Source organism: Pseudonaja textilis, chromosome 3 (assembly GCF_049901715.1).
Source record: "Pseudonaja textilis isolate UNSWEBS1 chromosome 3, rPseTex1.2, whole genome shotgun sequence".
NCBI lineage: Eukaryota > Metazoa > Chordata > Lepidosauria > Squamata > Elapidae > Pseudonaja > Pseudonaja textilis.
Window position 1 is genome coordinate 111,572,626 of NC_141992.1, and position 22,496 is coordinate 111,595,121.

Below are 22,496 nucleotides of genomic sequence, written 5' to 3' on the forward strand. Positions count from 1 at the left end.
TGCCTATTTAGTACAGAAGGAATCTGGATTCAAAATTATATGACCTCAAGACAGTTCTAAGAATTGTGGTTAATGAATTTAGAATTGCAGCTGATGTCTTTTAGTTAATGAAGTATTTAAAAATATCTGAAATATGGTGCAACCCTGGGAGCCTCCTTGCTGTAGTTCATGACTCTCTGCGGCTATGGTCCGTGCTCTTTCATTGGAGAGCCCCGATCATTAGGATAAGGGGCTGAAGCTGCCTTGGAGGAGCGGCAGAGTAAGGGGAAGCCGCAAGCCAGGTTGATGGGAATCGCATCTCCCCCCCCGGGCTTGGTCTTCCCCCCCCTCCAAAGACGACTGCAGCAGTGTTTTAAAATGGCCACCCCGAAGAGGAGGACTCAGCTGGATTAAGATTTGTGCAGAAGGGAAGAAAGAGGTGGATAACATCTGAACCGGGACAACTGGGCAATACAACTAAACAAAAGTACCCCGGGATTAAGGTAACATAGAATTTTTAAGAAAAAAAAAGTGAGTGGCGAAATTACAAAGAGACAGGAAAAAAAATTTTTTTTTGACAGCTAAGCGGGGCTTCGAACCGGGAAAGGAAGAAGCCAGAACTAAAGATTTAACTAAATTGGACTAAAATATTTTGGCAATAAACAGGCATAAAATAAAGCTGGACTTAAGATTGTCAAATAATAATAATAATAAAGTTTACAAATTGGAGACTGGACTGTGCTGGAATATTGAGGTTCGAAAAACCCTAAATAAAAAAATAGGGGAAAAAGGCGAAGACTTTGTATAATGGAGAGTGCCACCTTTTGACAAAAACTTTAGCTCAAACAAAAGGGAAAGCATCCTGTTTCTGAATGAACTTGTGTGGCTATAACATTAAAGAAATATTGAAACAAAGTAAGAATCTTAGAAAGTGGACTTTAACGATCATAAAATACAAGAGTGTGTAATGATGATATCTCTTCGGGAATTAAAAATGGAACTTAAAAATATGAGAGAATTACTACAGGAAAGAGGCGAATCACTTTGCTCTGTGTTAGAAAAAATGGAAATGGCGATTGAACAACAAGAAGAAAGAGCTTCAGAGGAGGAGGAGTCGACTCAAGGAGAAGACATTTTAAATGGACAATTAACACAAAGAACGCTGCAAAGAAGTGGGGAAAGAAGGAAGGTTAAAAAGTTGAGATTTAAGAAGGCAATCAAAAGGGGGAATACCTGTGAAGTCGGGAAAGGCAGAAAGACCCAGCAGAAAAGGGGAAAGGAAGATATTAAGAAAGAGAGGGATATAAACTGGAATGAGAAAAGATATGGGGAAAAGAGGGGGAGGAGAAGCAGTAAGAAACAGGTGCATGAAATAAAGAAATACGGAAATAGTAAAATGTTGAAAAGAAATTGGTTTTTCAGAGATAATGGTTGATGAATTAAAAAGGGGATTCTGCAGGGTGACAAGGGGTAATAAGAATATTTCTACAATTAAAAATATTTAGAAAATAGGGTAATATAGATAACTGATAACTCTTATTAAAAATTAGGGGGGAAAATATGCTGCAGAATCCAAATGAAAAGATGTAATGATTATTATTGTAACTTCTTAAAAATAATGGTTTATTGGGAATCAAGATGAGGGAATAAAGGTATATTTTAATCATTGAGGTATCACACTCAAAGCAGTAAAAGGGGGGAAACCTGTAGTTTTTTTTCTTTAGTGTTAAAATTTATATTAATCTAAAATTTATAAAAAGAATGTGTAATGGAAAGGGAATATGACAGACTAAAGAACCAACTAAATTAATCAGTTAGTATAGACTATTAAAAGCAAGAAGAGACATTGGTAACCTTTTTTAAATTATCATTATTATTATTAGGCAAATGCATATTGTTTATCTTTATTTTTAAAATAAATATTAAAGGATTATATTTGAAATAATTGAAATGAAACAAAAAGATGTTTTGATTGAGATTAATCAAAGAGGCTAGAATTAATGTGTTTGTTTCTCTCCTTACTGAAAATTTGGAATGGAAAAGGTAATAATAGAATTAAGTATGCATATATGAATGTGTAATTGCTGTCATATTTGTATGTAAAGGTGATGACCCGGAAATATGTTGTCCACTAAAAAGAGATTTTTGTTTTTAATGTGAAAAACTGAATAAAATTTGTTTAAAAAAAATATCTGAAAGCATGTATCAAGGTGAAGTTAAACAAGGAAAACATTTTTAAGGCACAGAATAAAAATCAGGAAGATATTTGGAAATGTTAGGGATTTAACAGTTAATTGACTCTCTTTTTAAAAAATCTTTGCTGAAAATATACACCTTTTCAAAAGCTGCATTGACATGTCCTGATACTTTGATATTTATCATTCTGAAGAGCTAATTTTCATTGGAACCTATTGTTGTCTTATTTATCTATTTATTTATCTATGTAGATAAATACCAGTGCTGGTATATGATATATAATCTAGACCTTGAAATAATAGAGATATTTATAAAGGTATTTTAGAAAGTGGGGTGGGGGAATCCAAAACAAGGACCCAACAAAGTAACTGTACACAGCTTTGTGGGGGAGTTCATTTTAAATTTCTACTGTTGCACCTGGAAAATATCAAAGTATGTTTTCCTGGTAAAATGTCATAGCAACAGCAACTATTCTATTTTCTTGCCTATTGAGTACGTAAATGGTAGAGCAATAGGTCTGTCACTAACATTTGAGAAGTTCCTATTCATCAGGATCTATTATTAATATTCAAATTGTGTTTCACAACATTGAAGACTCCAAAGCCTGGCATACCATACAACGTTAGTATTTAGAAGTGCCCAAATTATGTTTGATATTCTATTCCTGCATAATAAACCTATAGATCACAGACACTGTATGTGGCCTTGAACACATAAGAGTGACTGATGATATTACAAATGTAATGCACAAAATAAATCATTCATATGTTATAATTTCATATTATAAATTCATGCATACCTGGAAAGAATGAACTCATAGTTACAACTCAAAGTGAACATGATGAGAAAGATACATGTATTTTGAGTATGTGTTCAGGAGTCTCCATTTTCCCCATTGGGTCAAATGCAGGCTGCTTCCCAACCCTTTTCCATTGTATGTCTCTGTTTTTCTTATTAAATGGCAAAAACCTATTTAGGTACATGTTTATTTTGCCCTACAGGAACAGGCAGTTTTCAGGGCCAGGGGAGAATATTAGCTGGAAAAATGACGGGGAAAAGTGTAAAAACTTACAACTTGAACTAACTCTGTTTACGGAACTGTTTGAAAATCTCAAAAAGAATTCATATAGGAAATAGGAGAGACTGGTCATCCACCAAGTGTGTTTGGGATCCCAGATAGGCAGAGTGAGAACAAATTAAGAAATAACTAGAATCAGCAAAGAAATTTAACAACTATAAAAAGGATTTATTATCCTGAAAATACTGTAGGAAGAGAAAAGAACACTGCCAGCGGTGCAGTCAACATAGCAACAGATTAATGGATAGCAGCACTTACTATTACAAGGAAAATCTAACCTACTCTTATTTAGGCTCAGATTTACTTCACTGAGGAGAGGACCTGCATTCTACTGGGCAATTACAAAAAGCAGCTTGGAGGAACAGGATTCTAGCTTCATAGAAATGAAGTCAGGGATATTTACTATCCTTGAATACTTCATTTCTCCATGGCAATCTAGAACTGTACTAAAGGAGCTTGCTCCTGACTGCTATCCATGGTCTCTGAGAAATCCTGGACAAAGATTTAAATACCAGATGACAGATCTATAGAAACATTGTCCCATTTTCAGAACAGGAAAAAAAAAGAGCCAAGAAACTATGGACCACACATGATACTTTTAAAATCATTGGCTTCATTCTCAGACTGTCAGAAACATTTTCATGGTGCCCTTCAACCGTCATCGTCAATGGGAAAATGAAGTTTCAGAATGACTGCATAGTTCTAGACAAGCAATATACCTTGATTTCAAGATCACGTCTGCCAGCTACCTCAGTAATCTAGGTTATAAACCATCTGATTTAGGAGACTTGAAGTCATTCAAAGCAGCTAGGGCTCTGTTACCAAATCCTTTCCTACAGTATATCTGACATAAAATGATTTCATCTTGTAGAGTGGAATGGAGGAATACTGAGAAAGTGAGGTGTAATTATGAATGAAAGGCCTAAAATATAATTGATATTATGAACTGGTGTTATATAAATTTTTGTGAATGTATAAAAATAGAAATTTACAGGTTGGTGATAGGTGCCTTTTACACTCAAGCGAATGGTAACAATAAAAGAACATGGAATGAGTTCTGGGGAAAGTTGTAGAATTTTTTGAACAAGTGCAATTTGGGGAAATATTGTTATATGATATAAATGGGGAGAAATGAGATGCGAGAGTACAGAAAATGTTGGAGACCCAAGAATGAATAAAGAAGGCATCTGCTTAGAGAAAGATACTTGTTTCAGCTATGTAGTTTAAATAAAAGTGTATTTGAATAGATACAGGCATGGTAAACAATGAACATTCATTTAAAAGTATTATTGATTTATTTATGATGAAAGATTGACCAAACATTGAAGGATACATTACAAAGATGATGTGAGATTCATAATTTATTATTATGGTATCAAGAATGGATCCTGGGGAAAACATAATATGGAATAAAAATGAGAGAAAGAACGAAAGAATTATTGACAGAAGATAAAATATAAGCCTAATAGAAAAAATGGTAGATGATAATCTTTCAACATGAAAAAAGGAAATTGGACATAAGGAAAGAGGATGTGGAAACAGCTTATTAGAATAATTTACTTTCCCACCTGCGTCCTCTCAGAGGTCAGGATGTTTTATATAAGTCATCATCGATAAATACTTATACGCTTATATTTAATTTGACTTTGGAACTTTGCTTCTGTTTGATTTGAAATTTCAACTATATTTTTGTGCGAAAAGAGGCTGGTGTTGAATATTAATTATTGTAAAAAGCTAGTGATATTCTACTCTCTATTGGCAAATCTCTTCAGTTTACTTCTAAAATTTAAGAATAAAGTGATAAACTTGATAAGCTTGATAAACTATCAAAGTATTCAGTTAACTGATTCAGTCAATCTCCTTGTAGGGAAGATGGGTGGCATAAAAAATTAATAAATAAAATAAATTGGACTAGATGTTATATACTTTTCATAGAATATAAGGTATATATAGTAAAGTATAAAGTTTGGGATGTTAGGTATATTTGGATTCTATTTCATTTTAATTATTGTTATTGATAGTAATGGATGGTAAAATGATTCTGAGTTAATGATGGTCATGTGGTTAAAATGAGTTTTACTCTGACATTGAAATATAAAGAATATATTTCTCTCTATATACAGTGGAACCTCTGGTCACAAACACTTCTGACTGTGACCAAATTGGGTTCTGACCAAAAAAACCCACATTTTTGAATCAGGTCACGATTCAATCAGGTGGCGATCAAACACGGCCGTGGCAGATTCCCTTTTTGCGCCAATTTCCCCTTCCATGCCATTTTTTTTTGTAGGTACATGCACAGACAGTCTTGCTTCTGGTCATGACAAAATCGGGTTGCGACCGAAGTTACGGAATGAAGTACGGTTGTGACCGGAGGTTCCACTGTAACTTTAAATATAACTTCTTTGTAAATAAATTCTTATTTTATTTAGATTTGTTTTATGTCAGGACTTATTTTTTGATATTTCTTTCTTTCATAATGTAACTGATGTTTTTTTAAAAATATTTAGATGCATTGATTTACAGTATCTAGTAAGAGACTGGCTTTGTTTTTATTAAAAAGCCCCAGTTTATTTTCTCCAATAAAAGCTGCAAGCTATATTTGGAATATGTTGGGAAGAAAGTTCAAATTTGATCTTTATCCCCATGACAGATTCAAATTTGGGGACAATGTGCTTCAGAATTGTGCAAAATTGTCCAAAAAAGAATAAATACCTTAGAATAACTTATTTTCGATCACTATTAGAAATCTTTGCAGAGGTGTGAGAAGAATTTATATTATCTAAAAATGCTGAATGGTCATTGTTTAATTAAATATATACTTGACTGTACTATTTGGACAGGAGACATTATCAGTGCCCTAAATTATTACCACTGGAAAGAGTTTTGGAAGATTCTAAAAAAAAGTTTATAAAATCTACAAGAATATTGATACTAGTTGCTCCAAGTAATTTGCAAGATAGTTGGAATGAGGAGTTGGAAAATTTTATTTTAGTAAGTTAGGGAACTATCCTTTAACAAATACTAAATATGTATCTTTCATCTACCCTATATTTACAATAATAAAAAAATCACTATAGGAATGCTGAAATACATAGGCAATGCAGAGTTCTCATCCAGGAGAATGAAGCATGCCAGAAACACAGTGTTTCCCATCTTTTGTTGTTGTTGTTGTTGTTGAATCTTGTTTGGGTCTTTTTTTTTGTAATAATTTTTTATTTTATTTTTCAACTACAAAAATTCTAAAATCAATTGAACAGTGTGTTGTCTGGGTATAAATCATTTTAGGAAATAATAATCAGAGTATTTACAACAATATTCATTGCATTCATATCAATTAATGTTAATAACCATAATAATCAAACTATTTGTTTAACCAAGTTAATGTATCTTCCTAATATCAGTAATCTTTTCATATATTTCCGTTTCTAGCTCCTGTTTTTGTCAGCCAACCATTAATAAAATAAGTCCAGAGTCAAAAAACATTCAGTTTCTTCCTTTTCCTTAGTTGTAAGTGTTGGCTTATCCATTTCTGCCCATTCTAATATTTTTCTAATCACATCTTCATCTGTTGGGATCTCTTCACTTTTCCATTGCTGTGCAAATGTTCTTGCTGTAGTCAATACATATAAAATCAGATACACATTCCCTTTGTTCTACCTGTCTGGTAGAATGCCCAGCAAAAATGTCTCTGGTTTCAAATCTATATATTGTTTTATCATTTTTTCAAGCCACGTATGTATTTTTGTCTAATTTTTTTGCTCTTTGACATGTTCATCACATATGATAGTATGAACCAGGTATCTGGTGGCATTTCCAACATTTTTCAGATTTACCCTTAAATATCTTTGCTAACCTTGAGGGTGGAAAATGCCATCTATAAAACATTTTATAAAGATTTTCTTTATATGCAGTAGTGGGTGTCTGAAAATTCTTAAATGCAAGTGTTAATGAACTAAATTGCAAAACTTCTGTTTTGTGATTCATGATGGTAAAGTGTAATAGAACTTGGGTAGATAGACTGATTTCTCCTTTTGCATGGTTCTGATAGTCTTGAACTCTTGTGTGAACCCAAACTTCATTCTTCTGGTCTAATTATTTTGTCTTCCCAGATATCTATCTGTTTATCCAGAAAAATAAAGGGATCGTTCCCCCCAGCCCCAAAGTGAATTAAAAGCAAAATGACAAAGTTGCCAAAGTCTTCAAAAGCTATCCAATATTTAGCTGATAAAATTATAACCTGGTCTTTATGGCTTTCACTGGGGTTAGATGCCAGTGGAATAAAAAGTTAAGAAGTTCCTCTATGGATTTAACTAAAACAATTTTATAGATCTATAAATACATATAATTGCTGTCATTTTTAAAATGTATGAATGGACAGCATATTTACAAATCAATTTATTTAATATAAATATTTAAGGTATTATCTATCAGGAAGTGCAAGATGATATAGTTTATGATTAATAGAATAATAATTTTCTGTTTTAGGAGGGCAGATATGTTAGTATTTAAATGAGTTCAACAATACTACATTTCTTCTTTCTTAAGGACTTTATTTATGGTTTTGCTGTACTTTGTTAGTCACCCACATTTGTTGAATCAAGTGGCATACAAATATAATGAAATATTATTACTTATTTGTAAATAGTTATTACTTTAAAAAAAGACGAATAGTTTGGAGAAAATATGTTTACAATCAGTGGTGTCCCTTACAAGCTGCAGTGATGTCAATATGTGATGACATATGCATCATGATGTCATTGTGCAAGGTCCTTGGAAATAAATGCCAGTAAGTAAATTAAATAATTTTCATCATAAAATAATGCAGTTGTTCTGCTTTGCTCCTCCCTCACCAACCCCCAAAATTCTCTGTAGGCATTTGTGTGGTTAAAGTCCTGCTAATGTCATTCTGGTCCGCTAAGTATTTGTAAACTGCCTAGTCACCTAGGTGAGATGGGTGGTGTAGAATTTTGATAAACAGTACATGTAACCAATAATACTATATTGTGTTTTTGAAAACAATAATCCTATCTACTTGTAATTAAAATTTATCACATTTTATTAATTATATCAAAAAATATTTTATCAAGACAAATTAATTCTAGGCTATTTTGTTTAGTAACAAAACACTTTATTAATCATTAAACATATTTGGTTGCTTTTAGTAACTTTATCCCTGAAGCCAAGCTTTTTATCCCTTTAGCGAGGGTAATTCCAGCACAGCTGATCTTAGGAAAAGCTGATTGCCGGGAGGGAAAAAAAATGTCTTAAGGAGTGACTGGGTGGGCGTGCATCAGGTGGCCGGGGCAAGCGAGCGAGCGGCCACCGGGCCGGGGGCATGGCCAGTCAGAAGTTACTACCAGTTCAGTGACCACACCAAATCCTTGCTACTGGTTCATGTGAACCGGTGCAAATTGGCTGAATACCACCACTGGGCTGATTGCTATTTGAATAGGGAATAATCAAGGAGTCCTGGGCTTGTAGGCTCTGCTGGGAAGTCAAAAACCACTCTGGAAGAAGAAAAGGATCAGTTACCTTCTAATGAGGTAATAAAAATCCAATTTTACATGGAAGTTATCAATAAAGTCCTCAGATTTCAAATTCAGCTTGGAGACTTTTTCTACTTTGGAAACTATATTCAGCAAACATCACAAAAATAAATAAATAAAGACAGCCCATATTGGCAAGTGTTCGTAAGTAAGAGGTATCTGATTACTTAGTGTCTGCTGTGCAAGGACTTTGGTAGTTTGCGCCATTATCCCAAACAGCACTTTACAAAAGCGGCTTTGTATACCTGAATCAGATTGATTCCCCTTCATATAGAAATTTTGCTTGTAAATTCTGACTGGTTTCAGACAAGCTGCCAGGAAATGTGTCTTGTGCAATGCTCAGATAGTATCATGACTTTATGATTCAGTGTACTGCATGAATCCAGGCAGATGGATTGAGCAAACCATAAGTAGTGTGCTGCATGAAATGAGTCGTTATATTGATCCATATTTCCCCAGGTGATCGGTTAAGTAGCTGTTCTGTGTTGATAAAGTAGCAAGTATTCATAACAATTGATGGATTAAGAGATTTACTTTGTAGTTTTGTCAAACAGAACAACCTGAAAATAGGAACTTTGAATAGGCACGAGCCACTTAACTACTCACTGTAAGGTTTAAATGCCATAGGTTCACACTATACATCTTGCATATGAAATTGTATTTTATCAGGCAATTTAAAAGGTTTTACTACTGTTGTATTTTATTTAACTATATAAATATTTAAAAGTGCTATTGATTGTTAAATAGGCATTCTTGGTTATGTGCACAACAATAAACTTTGGAAATAGGTAATATAAAATGATGGTATCTTGGAAAAGATATGGTAAAGGCATAATCACTTTTCATCTATATTCTATATAATTTGTACTATACAACATTTTTTTATTTAATATAAAAAGGAAATTACTAGTCAAAAGTCCTTCATTTTGGCTAAATGTGGCTCTCCATCTATCTAAGAAATAAAACACTATTTTCTTCCAGTAAATCTTAAACCACACTAAGATTCCAGGGCACAATGGCTCAGCAGTTAAAGATGCTGAGCTTGTCAGCTTTAACCTTTACACTGAGATTATTAATGTTACATTTAAGAGATTTTTGAGAGGAAAGACTTTCTGTGACTTTTCTGATTCCTCCTTCAGATGACATATAAACAGCAAACTAACATTAGATACAGCAAGTATTTTAGCACAGAAAGACGGAGTTCAATCTTTCATAGCAGCAAGTTATTAAGTGAGCTCCAGGAAATAATATAGGAAAATATGAAAAAATTAACTTTGAAATTTAAGGAATAATGCTTTCATAGCAAAAACAGAAAATAAAAAACCCTTCATTATGCAGTCTTCAAAATTACCACCTGGAAAAATAGAGCAGATGGGCATGTAGATTTCTTCAATTATTTTAAATTTCCAAAATGTTTATATCTTGAAGATTTACTGAAAGTATTGGTCTATGTGTAAAACTTCCCAGAAACGGTTTTTTGACAGTTGCTGGTATTGGTGAAATCTGCTTTGTTTATTCGGTCCTTAGAGGTACAGCAAAATCATCAAATACGTAGTAACGTCTGAAAAAAATGAAGAACATCATATTAAAACATATATTAAAGAACCTACAACACAGGCAACTGTACATTTATTAGTTAAACAAGATTTTGCAATGCATGGAAGTTCCAGGGGCTGAAAGAGAAGCCGCACAAGATTTGAAGCTTGCTTTCATATATACCACCTCTTAGGTCCAGCTTCTCCCTCTACAAGCAGATGGAAAGGGCTTTCAGGGAAGTGGCATAAGACAAATCTTCGCAAGCACTGCTCTTGTCAAACGATACCTAAACCTGTTGCCCAGCTGGCACATCACTCTCCCCGCCCCCCTTTGCAAACAGTCAAACTGTCATCACCAAGGCTGCAAACTGAGGACATCAAAAACTAGACACCCCAATTGTACACCTCCATGGAGAAAATGCCAGATATTTTCTTTCTCTTCTACAGACCCTTCACAAAAATAGTTTTGTGCTTCTGCGGGCAGTCCTAAAGATCAGATTTCAAAACATCTTTTATAATAAATGAAATTATCCTCATGGATTAAGAATAATTGAAAATGCTGTTTTATTCGTATGACTTTCTATGAGGTTAGGAGAGCCAAAGCTTTCACTTTTTGCAGAGACATAGCTGAAATTGGCAACTAAATGTGATATAAAGATAGCCAAAATTGTCTCTGGAAGAAAGACAGGTCTGGAAGTTGTCCCTATGTATTTTAGACAGCATTTTTGTGAGCAGACAGCAGAAACATTCATTTTGCAGCCACTTTTGCTCAGCTGGAAATCGCAGCCCCATCATAATCTGAGTTGTAAATGTAGCCTTTCAGGATCAAAGGTTTGCCCAAACCTGTCAGCTGGTGCTCCATTCAAAATCCAAGAAAGAAATACTTAAGACTCCATTAATTAGAGAAAAGATATCTTTTACTGGAAATCAAGTGGTAGCAACAAAAGAATTCTGAATCTGGGAAAATGAGCGCGTAAATCACATATACAAAGTGATGGCAATGTTCCTACCCCCAATAGTTCAATTGGCTCATCAATTAAAAGTTGTGTATATCATCATGTGGGCATCTCCAGGTGGTGATGAGGCCTCTGTCCATTGATCTTGACATATTTTGATAAAGAGTTGCAGCTGCGCATAGCATAGGATAGAAGCCTAAGCAAGAACCTTCCCCCCCCAACTTATACAGTTCTGTTTTGTAACACCTCCAGCTCACTTCCATAACCATATCCCCACTCCTCCCCCCCGTTACTTATGACAGCCAAAAGATGCAAAGCAAAGGAAGAAAATCTTGAAGGCTGACAAAACCTTTATCTTTTTATCTTTAAAAATTTGGAATGTTATTTTTTTTTTAAATTGAAAAATCACCAGAACTATGAGTCTACCAATTGCTGGTTGGGATTCTCATCCCATCAGTTTAAAAAGAAAGAACATCAGCTTTGTAAGATCTTTATATTTTTACATTTCTTCTAATATATAGCAAACAGGTTCTATCAAGAGTTGTTCCTGGGAAGCTTTATAATGCTAAGGCTTGGGAAACTGACTTAAAGAATGAAGTTAGATAGAAAAAGCTTTTTTGTGTGGGAAAATGTATCTTCTTTGAAAAACTTTGAAAGTTGATAACTAGAGCACAAGATGGCTTCATCTAAAGGAAATGTTTGATTTATGGGCCTGGGAAGTACTAGAATTTTTTTACAGGAACCAAAAGTTACCACTGAAGATGAACGAATTCCGCTGGTCATAACTGTGATGGATCTAGGTGAATTTAAAATTATAACTTGTAAGACAAAATAGAGATACTGAATTTACAAATTTATTTTGTGATCATTTAAAAACTGAATTAATACATTAAAAACTATCATTTTAAACTAAAATATAACAGAATTACTGGAGTCAATTTGAAATTACAAGTAGATTTGGAAGTTAAGAATTTTGAGAAAAAAAGGAAAAGATATTAGAAGAAAGCAAGGGTTAGGATTTTATTTATGTGATCTGTGGCTGGAGGAAGGAATATATATATATATATATATATATATATATATATATATATATATATATATATATATATATATATATATATATATATATATATATATATGGATCTTTGGTTGTTCGGGTTTTCTCCCGCGTAAGATTCGAAGTATCTAGGCAACGTTTCGATGAAGTCTCATTCATCATCTTCAGGCTTCTGTCTTCGGCTCTGTGCTTCTCAGAACAACCAAAGATCCACATACAAATACCCGCGAGAACCTCAGAATATGAATATATATATATAAGTTTTCACGGGTACTTACATGTATGTCATTCGGCTTTGTTCAGGTATTTTCCCACGTCATTGTAGTTGTGCTTTTAAAGTTGTAGCGACGTTTCAGCAGAATCTCATCCTGAGATGGCAAATGAGATTCTGCTGAAACGTCGCTACAACTTTAAAAGCACAACTACTATGACGTGGGAAAATACCCGAACAAAGCCGAATGACATACACACACACACACACACACACACACACACACACACACACTCTTTTTCTGACTATGATTAAACAATGACCTTATTTCTGATGATGCTTAATGGTTATTTGGATAATTTGTCTTTTGAAAATGTTTAATGGTATAATGGCTTAGTTTTTGATATCTAAAAGAGTTATTATTTTGGTAAGTTTAATAATTTTTTAATTCTTTTTCTGCATGTTTAATTGTTAAGAGAGGGATGAAGGGAATTTAGATTAAATGAAAAGGAAGATTTATACTTCCATTAGGCATTTTTGTCAATTTTTATTGGATTTTGCTGATTTGTAAGAAGAACTGAAGATTTAGATATGTTTTTATAGAAATTAAGGTGAGGCATGGAATGAAGCGGTATTTGCCAGTATTTTGAGAGGCACTGATAAGTTATTAATGTTGAATGTATATTTGTTGGGTGTAAAATTATATTATCTTATATTATTATAATTATAATTATATTATATATTATATATTATATTATTATAATTATATTATCTTATATTATCTTTTTTTCTTTTCTTTTTTAAAGTGGGTTCTGTGCTTTTTAATTATTTTCTTTTATGAATTATTTTTGTATTGTTTTTATATTTTGTCAATTCTCTAACAAATGACTTACTTTAGAGACTTACAAATGGCACGATTGCTTAGTCATTATGCATTCTATCTGGCTTGTTTTGGCTACAGTTTATTTCTCTTTCTATTCTTCCTTCTATGTAGACTACATAGTGGATTTAAAAAATTCATGCGGCTTGTGATTCTGAATGAATGCATTTAAAGTTGATCTCTGAAAGATGTACAAATTCTCAATTACAAGAGGGTAATATGTATAATATGTGTATGTATTTTTATAATAAAATTATTTTTCTTATATACACTCTGATGTAATCCATATTCAGAAATGTACACACAATTGCCTTAGGACTATATCAATGCAGATGGCAGACAGAACTGCATACCTCCCTAGATCTTTTTAGAAAATCCAAACAAATAAGAAGGCTGTTTAGAGTTGGATAATGATAAGTACATTACATATATCACCTGATGATCATCAGAACTGATGTGTACTGTTATTTTAAAACAATTGAATCTGATGTAGGACAGCATAAATTCTCGCTATTATGTTCATCAACATAAGATGTTGACAAGCACCTTGGGTTAATTCAGGGCCAGAATCTTTCCGATTGACTTCCTTGCAGGGAAGTGCAGATTTTAGTAAAGCCTATAGCTGGATGTGATGGAGCGCGTGAAGTGTGGTGACTTCCACTTCAGTGTTCTATATCGCGTCTGTGCTATGGCTGGGCCACCTTCCTCTGATTCTTGGGGGGAAAGTGTGCTCTCCCAAGACTTACTTATTTAAAAATGTCATCCATCTGTCTACTTTAAAAGCATGAGTGAATTTTATGCTATGATCTTAGAATAGTGTTGGAAAATATGCAGATCTAATTAATATTTTAATAATAAAATATGTAACATTTATTTATTCAACATCACTTTGTAACGCTATTATATGTTAAAGGTAATTTAGAAAGCTTTTAAAGCAAGGTTCCTTAACTTCAGATATTGACAGGGAAGTTCAAAATCTGGAGTGGTGTCTGATTGGTGACAAACAGCAAAGGGGATTTGGTGTAAGACAAAGGATGAATGCCATCCGCTTTATATTTTTGTATCAAAAATACAACTGGCTTCAGATAGCCTAGCAAATGATATTGGGAGCTATTCCAGGCAAACACGAAAATGTTAAGAAGAATAAAAGAAACTAGCTGCTACCGCATGATGCAATTCCTAGAAGGGTAATATGCCCACACTCACATAACGGAGACAGCATCACCAGCAAAATTAACAGTTTATGTGAGGTGTGTCTGTGTGTCTGCCAGCTGTAAAAATGTTTGGATTCAGGTGAGCAATAGTAAATTGATACCAGCTTATGAGTTGGAAGGGAAACTCCAGGGAATTATAAAATAGCTATGATACTTCTAATAGTTATGCTTCCCATCTAGAGTTTTTAGTTTCTATTTTCACTATATTGTTGATCCAAGAAATCTGTTGTTTACTGTTTATATGAACATTTACCTAAGGCCAAATCAACCTACAGTTGTTTAAATGATTTGTGCTGATGTAAGACTGAGTTCATAATCTTGGGATGGATGTGTACATTGGGAGGTTAAATGTGAACATTATGGAATAACAGTTGTTCCTTGTGTTCTATTTAAGATGTAATTTCCTCTATGTACAAACAGTTCCTTTTTATATAATACTCTAATTTCCCGAAAGAGATAAAGCAGTTTCTGTTTAAATTGATATTTTTCTTGTACAGACATAATAATTTACAATGTCTATTTATTTAGAAATACATTCTAGGCTATTTAAAATGGCTGAGTTTTTGTATGTAGATTTCAGCTAAAATTCTACCTGAAGAGAAGTTATTTAATTCAAAGACCATCAAATTTATTTAAAGAGTATATATACAATGTACATAAGACAATGAGGATGCAAGACCTCTAGCTAGTTCCTTAGCATAATTATAAACAATGCTCCCAGGAACAGAGAAATGCATGTTGCAATCAAGCAGGGTTGTTGCTACTGTGTCTTTGATCTGTCCCATGAGACTTCTGTAAATGCAAATGCCATTTCATCAGCTCTCTCCTAGTAAAGAACTTTTAAACAATGTTATCCATCTCCTACAATGTCATGTATGTGTTTGTGTATGCCAAATGCAATACACACATTCCTCTGAGAATGGAGTTGGTTGTATGACTCCTGTAAACAGAAGAAAAATATGGACATATTTGTATCTAACACTGCTAGTACCTCTGGTTTTTTTAATTATACACAGGGAAATGCATTCTTATATATGTTGAAAATGTTTGCATTGTACATAATGCATTTCATCTTGATGGAATGACAAAAAGGAATTCGTTATCAGAGCGGAATAGTCTTCGAAGTGGCCTTGCATATTCCTCTGATACCATTTTAAGCAGAGGGAGCCGAGTCATTTAACAGAGCGGCCCATCCATGATAATCCATATACTACGTGACAATCTACACAATCTATGACAATCCACGCATAAGCCCATTTTCAGATAAGCCAACCCTCACCCTTTTAGTATTTTGGTTAAACATTTGAAAGTCAGTTTATCTGCATATGGATTACGTGAGTATACAGGGTATATGGGTATTTGAAAAAGTATTACCGTATATACTTGGAGCTAGGCCTATATGTAGATAAGCCGAACTCATCACCTAAAATTCTATAGACTTATCTGCAAGTATATACATTAATCATATCTTGCCACTCTTATTAACCACAAAATAAATGTTAATAAAGAATTCTAGCCATGCTCAATTGAACTGAATTCTTTTCCAGGGGCACAGTATGCATCTCTTTATCTTCTGAAGTGCCTCTGAAAACCTGGGGGTTCACCAGGATCCACATGTAGTGGGGATCTGCACAATTGTGATGTGACCTGATCCCATCATCACCTCTGCATTCTAGACCAGGGGTTGCCAACCTTTTGGACCTCAGGGACCACCAAACTCATAATTTTAAATTTAATTAAATTTTAATCAATTAAATTAATTAATTAATTTTATTAATTAAATTTTAAGTTTGCCAGGTAAGGAGTGGGTGGGGAGGGTTCTTGTGGGCTATGTGAGTGCCGCAGCCTTGTGTTTCTACGCAGCCTGGATTAATTGCTTTGGGGGTGTGTGCTCTGGGGGGTGATATTTCTCTGCAGCCCACCAAAATTTTCTCAAGGCCCACCAGTGGCCGTGGCCCACCGGTTGACGACCGCTGATCTAGACAGCAACTAAGGCCTCTGTTGATTTGTCATCAAAAACAGGAATAATCCCAAACTCCTTTTGGAAGTGAGCAAACCATCAGCACCTGGGATAAACTGATAGGGCATTTCTCTGTTAGAGGAGTGTGCTCTCCCAAAACACCAACTCTCCCCTAATTTTACTTAGCACATCTTCATGCCAAAAAGCTCCATCACATAATACAACCATGGAGAAAATCTATCTAAATAAGGCCAACAAATAAGGCCAACAATCTACTGACATACTAAGAGAGGAGCAGTTTTGATCCCAACACAACTCCCAACAGTGACACTCATTGCCACTATAGCTGAATCCAGCTAGTTTGCTGCTGGCCATCCTTTTCTTCCTTTCTTTACATTTTTTCCCAGCATCAGAGCCTTCTCTAGGGATCTAAGTCTCTAAAACAGAGGATTCATCTCCAACCTACTCTACTTTCTTATCAGATGTTCTACAGTTAAAGTACCTTTATTTCAGTTATTATGAAACAAATGGAATGGAGATTTATGTTGTGGCATGTTTGCCGGTGAAGAAATTGGGCTATTTCCACCAAAAATTATTTTTGGGACCAAGTCCTCTGTAGGTGTACAAATACAAATCTGTGAATGCATGCATGATATTTGAAGCACAATTCAAGGCTCGCAGTTTGCTGCTATTTCTTTTGCTAATTTTTTTTATCCTGAAACCTCTTTGTTGCAGATGTATTAATTTAATGTGGAATACTTTTTCTGTTCGAACATTTTAGATATTTCATAGAATTAGAAAGATAAATCATTTCCAAGGAAGGAGAACAAAATTAAATCGATTGAACATTTACAACTAATTGATATGCCACCCTCTGAAACATAAATGGCTTCCTTTCCTTAGGGATAGAAATTTGCTAAATGATTATGTAATGCTGATACAGAAGGCTTGTTTTCATTTGCTGCAAGGATATAATGCAGACTCATTGGCCAACCTGAAGAACTGGCTACTTAGGCAAGCTGTTCTTTGAAAACTCCCCAGTTCTCTTTATCCACAGGTTGGTTTTGCAAGAGTTAAATTAGTGTCCCAGCAACCCCAGTGAGTGCGTCTATCCAGCAATGCTTTGCTGCCCATCAGCTTCCTGCTTCCTTTTCAGGATTGCACTGGAAATTGCCCAAACAAGCAGAACCAAGCAGACTGCAAAGGTCACACCTGGCATGTGGCCAGCTTGCTCCCTGGCTCCAAAACTGCACCCCCAATTGCCAGGTTCAGGGCAGCCTATGTATTCCCTCTTTTGTTTCCCTTTTCTTCTCCCAGCTGTTCCCATTCATAGGCCCAAGCTCAGCAATCTGCCCTTCCCAGAAAAAGAGCCCCTTATTAAGCTGAGCTAACTCAAAGGGCCAGCACAGCACGTGCCACTCCTTATCGGCACCATCTCAAGATCCTATTCCATGGTGCTTAGCCAACAAAAAAAAAAGTAATGGTTTTAACTCCCATTGACTCCCCTGCAGCAAATTCAAACAAAAGTGCAAAGCAACAAAGACATTTTCCACCATGGCAGGTGTTGGTGTCAAATTCTGCCTGAAGCAAACAGGCACAAGAAAAAGAAAGAAGAAAGAAAGAAAAAAAGAAAGAGAGAGAGAGAGGGAGAGAGAAAGGAAGGAAGGGAGAGGGTTTTCTCGCAAAGCTCAGACATTCAGGGCCAGAGAGTTACCAATAATATTCTTTCCAGTGCTCCTTAGCGAACCAGACATAAACAAGGACCATTTGTTTTCAGAGCAAACTCAGTGGAAAAGCAAGAGACCAATCCAAATTAAATGACATTTCTTTCAGCTTCATGCAAGCAATAGATGGAATCTAGTTAGTAAATTGAGAATGATGCCATGTGAGCAAACTCTTACCTTTCTCAATTACCGTAACGAGATCATTACATATTTTAATCTAAAGGGAAAGAACACAAATGTATGTAAATATGGGAATAGTGCACCTGCTGCTCTGATGACAGTCTTAGATACAATTACAGAGTTATTAGACGAGAGGAGGACACAAATTGGAAATAAACCTAATGAGCATCAGCAATATTATGAAATAAGTTGTAGATAGTAATAATTCCACAATGCTGTTTTTGCTTATTTGAATACATTGTCTAACGTAGTTTATTAAAAGCTTGAAACTTGTACCTGGAGTAATCATGCAGATAGAGTAGAATGTTGGCATATTCAACTTTATTGCAATCTTCCTCCACAACTCAGAGTAATGTTTCCCTTTATACAGTTGTGAATTTGTAAATAAACATTCAGAGTAAATGGATATCACCAAATTAAACAAATCCCTCCTTACTGTTTTGTTTTTATAGCATGGTGGAATTTTGCATTTTTGGCTAACGTTATGGAATATTGTTGCACTTGCCCCTCTCCCTCAATTTTTAAAGGCTTTAAAGGTAATCTTCGAGTTATGGATGAAATGGAGCCAGCCCATTCCATTCGTAACCTGAGGATTCGTGGGAATGAATCTCGTACCTTGAACAGGATCACTCCCTTTCGCCCATGGATTCACTAATCGAAGTGCACATGAGGTATCTCGGGTTGGGATAGGCCATGGAAGGCCTAGTGATAGAACAGGCCACCTGCTTCAGACCACCCAAGGACCCCCTGACCCACAGATACCTCATTCTCCCTCCCCTGGGGTCCCCACAATTGCTCCGCCCCATCCCTCTGCGCCCGGTCACTTACCTGATGATGATCTATCTCCTCTACAGCCCATTTCTTTGCCTGCTCCCTCCTTTTTCGTCACTGAAACTTTCCTCAAGCAGTTTGGCAGCAAGAAAGGGGGCCCAGAAGGGCGCACATGGCCTTCTGGACCTCCTTTCTCACTGCTGAACTGCTTGAGGATAGCTTCGGTGATGAAAAAGGAGGCCTGGAAGGAGTGCCTGCGAAGACCCGGCAGGGGAGGGAGTGAATATGCAGGGCGAATGTTGCAGAGCCTCTGCAGTTGTTTGTAAGAGTGAACCACTCGTGTGGTGCTGCAACATTCGTAATTTCGGGACTTGTTCATAAACACTAGGGGGTGCTTATCACATAACTTCAAACGTTCACTAAGGGAATGCTTGTAACCGGGGGATTACCTGTATAAACTAGGTTTTATACTAAAAAATATAATTCAGAATGAAGTATTTATCACTTGATTTTTGAACATGCACCCCATGACATACAATAACTCGATGAGCCAGCAAATAATTCAAGGGACATAGCTTGGCCCTCTGTGATAATCTTATGATATGGGAAGTTATATAGAGAGTCTAGAAGACTAATTAAATACGTACTATAGCACATAATCACATTCCTCATACTTTCTATTTCTCTGTCTCATCATTTTCAATCTTTTGGGTTATTAGCAAATTTACCCTTCAGAGCACAGATGGCAAAACATTATAGTGTGTCAAAATGATTACTCCTTTGCTCATGGACATGATGTTATAAAGATATCAAGGCAGGAGCAAGACATCCTTAACTCTCAAAAAAATGAAGTATGAGGGGAACTGGTTTATATCCTTTTGTAATTCAATAACCCTAGTATATTGACTGAAGAACCAACTGGTGCTATCAAATCCCATCAACAACAGTAGAGAAGATGCAAGGCTACAACAGGTTAAATCATAATATAAACATTTTTGGACCATTTTATAATTATAGCCTGTACTAAATATTTTTGAGGACTCCAAGAGCCTGAGGCATGAAAAATAACTCCAAAATATATAAAGATCTAAAATTTCCCCCCTTTTGCCAGTTTCTCCACCTGGTCTCTTTGCAAACCCTCTGCTGGTGAAGGATAGTTAATAACCAGGTTCTCATTTACACAGTAGGAATTAATGGCTCCCAAAGTTCTTCTTAATCCAATATTACAAACTGCATTTCAGCAATAGCACAACAAAAGATTTATTTATTTGGTTTTGCAAATGAAATTGCTTTATCATGAATCTCTGTACCAAATCATTAATAAAAATTGGGTAACAATGGATCTAGAATACAAGCTTTAAGACAGGAACTAGGCCAGGCAACTGCCCATTGCTATTGTTGCATATACGTATCTTCATACAACGGCTTAAATTAATACCAGAAGCTTCTGACCCATGATCTCTCTTCTTCAGAAGATTATTCCATCAAAGAACTGTAGAACTGAAAACTGATTCAGAATTTACATTTAAGATTTTTCAAGGGGTGTGTGTGTGTGTGTTTGTGTGTGAGCACACAATATGTGTACACGTAGTTAATGTACTGTATGCTGTAAACCTGAACACTGATCAGTTGTAACTAACAGGCCTGGTCCTCAGCTAATGTGTTCTGCACAGATATTCTATAAGTTACATATAATTCCTTTACAAAAGTTATGTTCGTCAGTACTACCAAGCAGCCTATTTGGTGAGGCTCTATTGTGAACATCTGGTTGATTATAATAAATTTTATTATTTGTGCCTCTTTTGCATATGACAATATAGTATTAACCTTTGAAAAATAGTCTTTCCTATCTTCCAAATCATTAGCATGTTTATGAATGAACTCTTCTTGCCCTTGTTGCTGACAAGACGTGTCTACCTTGTCTGGCTGCTGGGCCGGGCTTGGCTTTGGCTGTGGGGAAAAAAAAAGAGAGCCAGAAGCAGGCCCTGAGCTACAAGCAGGCCCTTTGTCTTTGCTGCTTTTGGGTTTTTTGGGGTGGGGGTGGGGGAACACGAAGCCAGTCTCAGTCCCAGGCCCTGCAGCCAATCCGGGGATGCTTTGTCAGCAATTGGGTAATCAAGACGCCAAAGGTCAGATTCTGGTGAAGCACAGGGCAACAGGGGGTCAAAAGGGCATAGATGGGGAAGAAGCTAGGCAACTGGGGGGGGGGGACTTGAGGTGCCTTTGTGGCGGTAAATGTGTGTGGGCTGCCCAGTATCTGAATTTTGATCATATGATATGGGGGGTGCTGTAACAGTCATAACTTTGGGCACAGATTGTAAGTTCCTTAAGAGCTGCTTAACTCATTCTTTGCATTAGTTTTGTGTCATTCTTTACACAAAATGAAACTATAGCCCAACCTATCATAATTGTAAAAGACAGACTCAAAATATAAATTAAAATATGGAAGAAAAAGGAAAGAAAACACCTGTCTGATCTTGATATATATAAATCACCAGGACCTGATGGATTACACCCCAGAGTTCTGAAGGAGCTGTCAGATATTAATTCAGAACCGTTGTAACATATCTTTCAAAAATCCTGGGAACTAACAGGATTGGACAAGAGTTGATGTGGTTCCCATCTTTAAAAAGGGAATAAACAAAAAAATAAAAATCAGTCCCAGGAAACTACAGACTAATAAGCCTAAAATCAAAACCTGGGAAGATCCTGGAAATGGTAATAAAAAACAGATCTGTGAATATCTAGAACAGGGGCGTCAAACTTGCAGCCCATGTGCCAGATGTGTCATGCATTGACCTCGCCCACCCCCAGTTTAACAAGGGGAAAAAAGTTGCGATACATCACATGACTGATGTGATGATGCAAGTTTGACAATCCTGATCTAGAAACTAGATGGTGATTATGATTAAGCCTAATTAGGGGACTGAAATGATATAGAGTCTCCTGTTTGGGTAGGAGGCTGAATTAGAAGACTTGAAAAGGTCCCTTCCAACTCTGCTATTCTGTTTTTGTTTCACCTTCATTCAGTGCCATCATAACAGTTGCTGAATGGACTACCTGTATATGTAAAATTAATCAGTCACACAGTTATCCAACCTTGTCAGGTGCAAAGGATACATTATTACGTTAAGTTGCACACAGATTTATTCGAATCTATATGCAAGAATCTAGTCAACTAATGGTGAGGACTAAATTGCCACTAG

General features: G+C 35.5%; 1 protein-coding gene across 4 annotated transcripts in view; it reads right to left on the reverse strand.

Annotated features, from left to right (window-relative positions):
- Positions 1 to 8,294: 8,294 nt before the first annotated feature.
- Positions 8,295 to 22,496, reverse strand: part of RALGAPA2 (Ral GTPase activating protein catalytic subunit alpha 2) — a 164,378-nt gene continuing 150,176 nt past the window's right edge. For 2 of the 4 annotated variants that reach the window (XM_026700983.2, XM_087930639.1), the window contains 2 exons: positions 18,517 to 18,556; positions 8,295 to 10,363 (listed from right to left, as the gene is read on the reverse strand). In XM_026700983.2, the coding sequence (XP_026556768.1) occupies positions 18,552 to 18,556 (5 nt within the window). In that variant the 3' untranslated portion in view covers positions 8,295 to 10,363; positions 18,517 to 18,551. The remainder of the gene's footprint in view (positions 10,364 to 18,516; positions 18,557 to 22,496) is intronic. The other 2 variants (XM_087930642.1, XM_087930640.1) reach the window with 1 other exon arrangement.